General features: G+C 35.7%; 1 protein-coding gene across 1 annotated transcript in view; it reads right to left on the bottom strand.

Annotated features, from left to right (window-relative positions):
* Positions 1 to 549: 549 nt before the first annotated feature.
* RGS21 (regulator of G protein signaling 21) overlaps positions 550 to 8,887 on the bottom strand; it is a 23,280-nt gene continuing 14,942 nt past the window's right edge. The window contains exon 4 of the mRNA XM_008685661.1: positions 550 to 753. Within this exon, the coding sequence (XP_008683883.1) occupies positions 550 to 753 (204 nt within the window). The remainder of the gene's footprint in view (positions 754 to 8,887) is intronic.

Raw genomic sequence — 8,887 nt, 5'->3', positions numbered from 1 at the left:
TGAGGACCATGGCAGTTCAGATAATCACCACATTATTATCTTGCAGATCCTGATTAAAAGGACATAGCTGAGTACACTAAAGGGAGGGTTGTGTTTTGGTTCAGAATTTTTCTTTTTACAGAAGTAAGGTTTTGAATAATGTAAATGGCATATAAAATCATATATATGGTGGTAAACAGGCTCCCACTCAGCAACATGAAGATATATAGTTCTTGAATTCATAATGTCATGAGAATATCCATTTAACGATTTAAGAGTGTATTACATCTCTATTAACTCCCTGTACTCTCCCAGTAGGAGATTTCTAAGTACCTGATAAAATGAATAATTCTAAACAAATGACTTAAAAATTCAAGCTTCATATAGATATATAGAAAGTATTCTTCTGCTGGAGTGAAAAAAAATGTTTTCTAAACCTTAAAAAAACTTACCTTGTTTTTGTATATTTAAAACATTTTAGCCTTGAGTATAGTGATTAAAAGTTGATCTCTCCTGTCATTTGTTTTCCCCCAAATTATAACCTGATTATTAGTTTATCATTTACCTTCTTTACAAAAAAGGGAGCCATTTCTTATGATTTCCAACCTGTTTGCTATTTACCAGTTTCTTATAAATCTCTGACTTTAGAAATCGAGGAAAAGAATCTTTGGCCATAAGACTATAGATTAACTTCTGTGCCTCATCAAAACATTTGAGAGTTGGTTCTGCAATATTCTTGGAGATGAGGTCCCGGGTACTGAAGTCAATGTTGATCTGTGGAAATAAGTTTGCATATCATTACATTAGTTTAATCCAGGAATACATAGTTTATACAGTTGGTAGACACATATTATTTTATTTATTTTTCTAAACACAAAGTTAATCTGATGCAAAACAGCAGAAGAAGTCATACATTTTTTTTTTGGAATATAGAACCCATGTTTGGTTTAATTATTTTTCTTTTTTTTCTGTGTGATCTTTTCTTATTGTTAATGGGGAAGACAGTAAAAAGGTTGTCATTTGGGGAAGCAGCCAGCAGCAAACTAAAGCATGCTGGATGCAAAGAGACCAACCAGACACTAAAAATTAGCCTGGGTAGCTCAGTGGGTTAAGCGTCTGCCTTCTGCTCAAGTCATGATCTGAGAGTCCTGGGATCAAGCCCTGCATAGAGCTCCCTGCTCAGAGGGGAGCCTGCTTCTCCCTCTCTCTCTGCCCCTCCCCTCGCTGGTCCTCTCTCTCTCTCTCTCTCTCTCTCACTATTTCTCTCTCGTGTTCCCTCTCTCTCTCAAATAAATAAATAAAGTCTTTAAAAAATTATTATTTTTCCTAGGTTGGGAGGGTTGGCATCGACAGAGAAGAGAGGTAAAGCCTTATTTTGAGATTGTAAAAAAATGGCAAAGGTGAAAAATCAAACAAGATATTTCATGGTTTTAAATTTATTTTTCCATAAATGCTTTTTTTCTAGTACTTTAACCCTAATACCTATAATATACTTTTCACAGACAGAACAATAACTAGAATTTAGTAGGTTGGCTTCTACCAGCACAGTCCCATTCTCTATACTTTTCCATGTTTCCTACACAGCATTGCTTTTCATTCTAATTTGTATTTCTTTTTGTTTGCCAAAATAAACCAAAAAACATCCCCCTCTTCACTGACTTTCATGCCTTCCACAGAATATACCTACATGTGTGTGCACGTGTGTGTATGTATATCCTTGTCCCCAAACCACTAGCATACACGAGTATCCTCAGCAAGGTCTAAGAGAGATCTATTACGTTGGAACACACCATTCATCTGCAAATCAGTAAAATGCCCCAAACCTTGTGAAGATGCTCGTCCAACTCTATACATATTCCAGAATATATTCTGCAAAGCAGAAATTTCACATCCAAGTTGTCTAATTTAAATTGAAAATATTCATGAAGTGCAAAAGAGATTTGAATCTTAGAATTAAAAATTCAAGAAAGGCAGGTGCTATATCCGTCTTATTCATCCTTCTATTTTCTGGCACTTAGCAGAATATCTGCCACATAATAGGCAATCAATAAATATTTGTTGAATAGAATTAAAATGTCTCTTGGAAAAATGGGGAAATTGTAAAAATGCCATAATTTGGGGGTTTGGTAAAGAAAGACTATAAATGACAATTTGTGCTTATTGAATTGAGGTTAACAGAGTCAGACAGACCTGTAATCAAACCTTTCCTCAGCTACTTACTTGCTATTCATACGAGTGAAGCAAGTTCTATGATTTCTTTTAATCTTTGATTTCCATGGTACAGTAGGGAAGAGTAATAGCATCTACCTTAAAGTGTTTCAAGGATTAATGAGATAAGTAATATCAAAATATTTTAGTATTATTATTCTAAGGAGAAGAGAAGAAGAAAAAACTTTTAATTTGAAAAGAATCAGAAAAAGGCCACTCTTTGTTCACAGATGTTTTCCTTCTTGAGGCATTTCAGCTACTCAGGGATCCCACATCTGCACCTTTATTTCTCTGACCAATCTCTTATGTCCTCCATCAAAGTTCCAGGTCAAATTCTACAACTCCATGAAGGCCTCAAAATCTGGAATCAATTTCTTCTTCTTCTTTTTTTTTTTTTTAAGATTTTATTTATTTATTCAACAGAGATAGAGACAGCCAGCAAGAGAGGGAACACAAGCAGGGGGAGTGGGAGAGGAAGAAGCAGGCTCATAGCGGGGGAGCCTGATGTGGGGCTCGATCCCATAATGCCAGGATCACACCCTGAGCCGAAGGCAGACACTTAACCGCTGTGCCACCCAGGCGCCCCTGGAATCAATTTCTTCTTCTTTATACAGGAACATGGTGGAGGGCAGTGGAAAGACGTTGGGATAATTTTCTAATCTGTGCTCTAACACTTAGTACCTTGGTGACCTGGGTTACTTTAATATTTTTGAGCAATGCTTCCTAATCATTAAGCTAGGTAGTTCCTATGTTTTTATAAGAATTAAAATAAAATGATCCTTACATTCTTTAATTCCACAAATATATATGATTATCTATTACATACTAAATGCTTTCTATACTTGGGAAATGACAACCAACAACTAAATAAATGCATTATTTTAGAAATAAACTTGAAGGAAGAGAAGAAGTCAGTCCTCTAAGAGTCTGGGCGAAAAACATTTCTAGCAGAAAAAACGACAAATGCAAAGTCCCTGATGAGAGAAAGAATTTGTCATGTTCCGAAAAGCCACTATGCCTGGATGGGGGGAGTACAGGGTGTGAGAAAGAAAGTTCTTGTCATGAGATTTGCCTACAAGTCTTGCAGGGCTTATGTGCAGTGTAAGGAGTTCTTATTTTTCTACTAGAAGCAATAGGAAGACACTGAAGGGTTTTGAGGAGGGAAGTAGCGTGATGACATGTTCTGAACCTGGTATATTGCCTACCTCCTAGTGGGGATCAGTGAATAGTGGATGCTGTCAAGCTCTTGCAGTGTTTTTTAAACATCTACGGTAGTCAGTTTCATAAATCCTATCTTATGTTGTGGGGATATGAGAATAAATGTTGCCCGTTTCCTCCTTTAGCTATGCCTTTAATTACTAAATGGCATCATCTGCAATTTACTTAACTTTGTATCCCCCATAATAGTAAACATAGCAATTTATCTCATTGAGGCATTCATTCATTGGGGGAGTTTTTGCTGACAGCAGGGCTGGTGTGTGCCTGGTACATAGTGTTGGCTTATTATTATTATTTTAATCAGAACTGAACACCTGCAATAACTCCCCATTTCCTATTTAAAAAGTCCAAAGCCTTGATTTCGGCATTCATGGCCTTTACAACAAAGTCCTAACTTACACATTTTTTTCTCCTCTATGTGTGCCCTGTATTTTTACCAAGCTAGACACTTCCCTTCAAATTCCTTGTATTTTCCCACCTATGAACATTTTTTTCATACCGTCTTAGTCTACCTGAAAATCACTCCTCTCACCAAGACTTTCACAGTCTTTTATGTCCATGAGGTTACATTCAAGTAATATCTACCCTGTGAAGTTTACTTGTGGATCGTTTCCTTTTCGGACCCATCAAAGGATTTTGTGTTACTTAGACCATATATTTACATTTTGTGCACCCTTCTCCATGCCTTATACCAGGTAAGGATTTAATAAATAGAGACTGTATAAATAAAGTGAAAAAATGTCTCTATATTTGTTAAAAATGATGTTTAAATTTTAAAGAGAACTATTCCATTTCAACATATATCAGTCATTAATATTATTTATTAAAATAGATGAAGCTTGTACATCTGACTTATCCCTCTTATTTTTCTGACTTGTCTGTTTTCCTACCAAGGAACTGCCAACATCAGCTATGATAGCTGAGTGATGAGCAGATATACTAATCCCAGGAGATAATTAGTAGTCTTATGAGGCTGTGTCTTGGCAATTCAGCTTAATGTCAGTGACAAAACATCACACCCACATGTTTGTATAAATGTGACTATTTTTCTCCAAGTTCTTCAAGCTCGAAACATAGGAATCATCTCTGACACCTCTTTTTTCTCTGATCTCTCTCTCTCTCTCTGTTTTTTCCCTCTTTTGCTTTTTATTTTGTAATTTCACAGTGGCTCTTTTCATTCTCACTCCTATTTCTCCAGTTTAGCCTTTTATAATGGAATCCCTTTCCCAAATTCTGAAATTTACCTCTAGTTTCATACCTTTTCTTACAATGTCTTTCTCTTCTGAACATGTGAGAGCATAACTATATCAATTTCACCAAAGTATCAATTTCAGTATATGAATATTCAGCTGAAAATCCATTATTTTTTATAACATAAACTGTAAATATCTTACCTTGCCATTTGAGTTTCCTCACACACTGACTTCAATGTGTTGTTTCAAAATCTTCTACTTTCCTTAGCAGTATCTATAAAACTGGTCTACTCTCCGTTCCTAAAGCAAATCTTGTACCTAAAGCTTGTTTATGCTGTTTTCACCATCTAAAATCCCTTTTGCCCCCACAATTTCATTCTATACAGATTTTCCTTAACCTTTATCATTTAGCTTAAGTTGAACATCCTCTGAGAAGCCTTTCTTGGCCACAGAAGAAAGTCACTATAATTTCCTCATCATTATACATTATTTTGATTTAAAAATCAAGAAATTTGATTACTTGCTTAAACAAATTTAGATACGAAGGCTTCTGTTAATATTAATTATTCAATCTGATTATCAGAGAAAGAAGATTTGTCACTGCAAAGGGAATTCAATAGTTCATGACATGGAATTAACTTGTTTTTAATCTGTTGTCTTTTCCCTATTTCTTTTGCTAATTCCCTTTTTCTCTGCATGCCCTTCAAAATATGAGCAAAGCAGCTATGCATTCTCTCAGTTCTATCCCAAGTCTAGCCCTAGATTTTTTTCCTTTGGTTACTCTGTCTTCTTCCCTGGCAAAATATTTGAACAAGGATATTATCTCTAAAATAACTATAATGATATTCAGGTATGATTATTTTAACTGCAAATAATAATTGCTATTATTTATTAATCATTAGTACTGATAGACCGTCTTTATTTTTTTTTAAAGATTTTATTTATTTATTTGACAGAGAGAGACAGCCAGCTAGAAAAGGAACACAAGCAGGTGGAGTGGGAGAGGAAGAAGCAGGCTCCTAGCAGAGAAGCCTGACGTGGAGCTCAATCCCAGAACGCCGGGATCACGCCCTGAGCTGAAGGCAAACGCTTAACAACTGCGTCACCCAGGCGCCCCTGATAGACTGTCTTTATATGGCTGCTTTATGTCACCTATACACAACTATACAATATACAGTATTATTATTCCCATTTTTCTGGGAAAAAATACTATATATCTGAGAAAGTAGGCATTTTATTTGTAGTCATTCCTAAAATTTATTTATTTGAAATATCATATTAAGTGGGTGCTTAGGAATTGTGTGAAGGATCTGAATATACAAAGGAGATTAAAGTGAAAAATCAATCAAGAAGACATATTTTGAAAAAACATTCCAAAGGAAAAAAATATGCTTTCTGAAGGAAATGAGATCTTAAGCAGATCTTTGAAGTATTATCATGAATAGGGATGGATTAAGGAAGGAACTTGCACATGGGTGGGTAAACCAAAAGAAGCCCAGTTGGTTTTGAGAGGAGGAAAGGCAAGAACCTGGAAGGGAATGAAGGTACCAGATCATGTGGGACCTTGTAGTTCTTGTTAAGGAATTTTTACTTAACCTGAGAACAATGGGAAGAATTTTTAGTAAGGGCATGATGTAAACACATGTTTGAAAAAAACATATCACTGGTGGCCATGTGTTATAATATCTGGGTATGGACAAAAGGAAGAAAAATGAGAAAACCTTACCAAAAGTTCAGGTGGGCAGTGATGGTGAATTTGCTGTGAAATAGCAGGGAATGGTGAGAAGTGCATAGATTTTAAAGATATCTAGAAAGTAGAATGAGTGAACTTGTGATTAAATAGTGCACTGGGATGAGGGACAAAATCTTGAGGAATGTCTGGATTTTAGGAATATTCTGAAGCATGAGATGACAGGAAGTGCTGATGGATTGGACATGGGGCACAAGTGGAAGAAAATCAAGGATGATTACCAATTATTTATCCAGAACAAATAGAATAATGGAGTTGCTATTAACTAAAATGGAGAGACTCAGGTAGAAAAAAAGTTTTGAACAGAAAATCAGGACTCAGATTTGAATTTGTCAAGTTTGAGCTGCCCTTTTAAAAATATGGAACCTTGGGCGCCTGGTTGGCTCAGTTGGTTATGTGTCTGCCTTTGGCTGAGGTCATAATCCCCTGCTCTGCAGGGAGCTTGCTTCTCTCCCCCTGCCCACCCCACTCATGAGTGCTCTCTCTCTCTCTCTCTCAAATAAATAAATAAAATCTTTAAAAAAAAAATGAGACCAGAGAAAATCATTGGGAGAATGAATGTAAGCAGAAAATGAAGGGGATTGCCTTCCCTCATCATAGTGTCTGTTGGGTTATGAGTCAGAATAGTAAAAGAAATTGCTAAATAGCAGTCAGTAAGGAAGGAGGAAATCAAGTACTAAAAATCAATTGAAGATAGTGTTTCAATTAAGAGAGAGTGATCAGTTTTGTTAAATGCCCCCTGAGAAGTCAATTTGGGTGAGGTATGAGGTATGAGAATTAGGCTGTCAAAAGTGTCTTGTCTTTTCTTCTCAAATCCCTTGAAATTTCAGTAACTGGAAAAAAAGTAAAAAATGTTAGCCCAATTAGATAAGAGATATATAGATATACATATATATATATATATGTATATATATACATATATATATATATTATAGGCCTAATATATATATATATATATATTACATTCTTTAAAAGAATCACTTCTGGGGGCATGTCTGCATCCTCGACTTTGCATAGCTCTCAACTATGATTTTTGGTTGGGTTCTACCAGAAGATACATGGGTAAATTTCTATCTCATAAAGCAAGGCAGGAGATGCTGAGCTTGGAGTAGACCAAAGGTAAGATCCCATCAGGAAGTGGCCTTCTAAAGAAGCAGCCTTTCCAGTGGTGTGATATTGAGGCATTCCTGAACTGCTTGGGAGTTACAGGGAACCTTAGACTTTGCTGAGCAGTCAAACTCCTTGGTCCAGAGCTGAACAGTGTATCAGTTAATGAAATAAACAGAGTTATATTACTTACTAATATGATAGCTACTTGCATATTGTTTGTATGGATACATGCTTGAGTTTCAAGGACTCTGAGAAATATAATATTTCCTTTCCTTATTTTTTCAAAAGATTATGAATTATCTTTGATATCTGAGCCCTCTGCACTGTCAGTCTCAGAAAAGAAGAATTGTGATTTTTACTGAATCTCTGACAGTGGAGATGTCATCACAATCATTTAGAGGCTTTTAAATTCTGTCAATTTTGAAAAGGCCTTGACACAGGTGACATTGACAGCAATCCATTGCATGAAAATGACTGCATTCCGAATGATGTTTGGGGTAGTTGTTTAAAAACAATTTTATTCTAAAGACCCAGAATATTTTCATACTAGTGTGATTTGGTTAACTCTAAGGTATGGGAGCCAAATTCCTCTTTACTACACCAGCAGTTTTAAATCCTTTCAGTTTTCAACAAATTATTTTATCAGGAAGAATACATTTTTAAGGGTACCAGCTGGCTTTCCTATGACCCTCCACTCTGCTTTCTATATTTTTACATAATTTGAATGAAAAGTTTTCAATTGTGTTCTCACATTCAAATTAGACAGCCTTTTCCTCCTCTAGAATGTATAGAAGAGCGGGAGACTGTCATTAAGCACAGGGTGTGTGCGTGCATATGTAAAACACCTTAGTAAAATGGAGCAGGCAGCTTCTTAGACCTCATTCACAACAGAGCTTAAAAATTACTTTTCAAATTAAAGCCGCCTATAATCATGTTTTTGGTTACATAATTCTATTTAATCACCACGAATACCTCTTGTATTGCTTCATTTTTGGCAACATTAAAGGAAAACCAATATTCAGAAATACATTCTCAAGGGTGACTATTAAAGTTGAGAATGGCAAAGTTTGTAACATCTAGAAGGAATCCATCCCTGCCCAAGACTTTATCCTTTTGTTTTATTGGTTTTAGAGACAGAAATCAGTGACACGTGTTGGGAGATAGTATTAACATCTCAAATCGGGCAAAAGAAACAGAAGAAATCATAACACATTCAATCACACAAATTGCTAAAAATGGATGTATACATAATGTATATGGATAATGTATATGGATTGCTGAACATAGATGTAGGTGAGCAAAAGCTATCTGGAATAGCTGAGAGGGAGTCTGATCGACTGGTGTCATTCACCAACCCAAGCATGCTAATCCAAGGTTAATTTCAGTAGCACAAAGACTCACGCAAGTTCAAAAAACACTTTTTTTTTTT

The sequence above is a fragment of the Ursus maritimus genome, unplaced genomic scaffold, assembly GCF_017311325.1.
Source record: "Ursus maritimus isolate PB19 unplaced genomic scaffold, ASM1731132v1 scaffold_2, whole genome shotgun sequence".
In the NCBI taxonomy this organism is placed as follows: Eukaryota; Metazoa; Chordata; class Mammalia; order Carnivora; family Ursidae; genus Ursus; species Ursus maritimus.
This window is presented reverse-complemented; position numbering and strand designations above follow the sequence as displayed.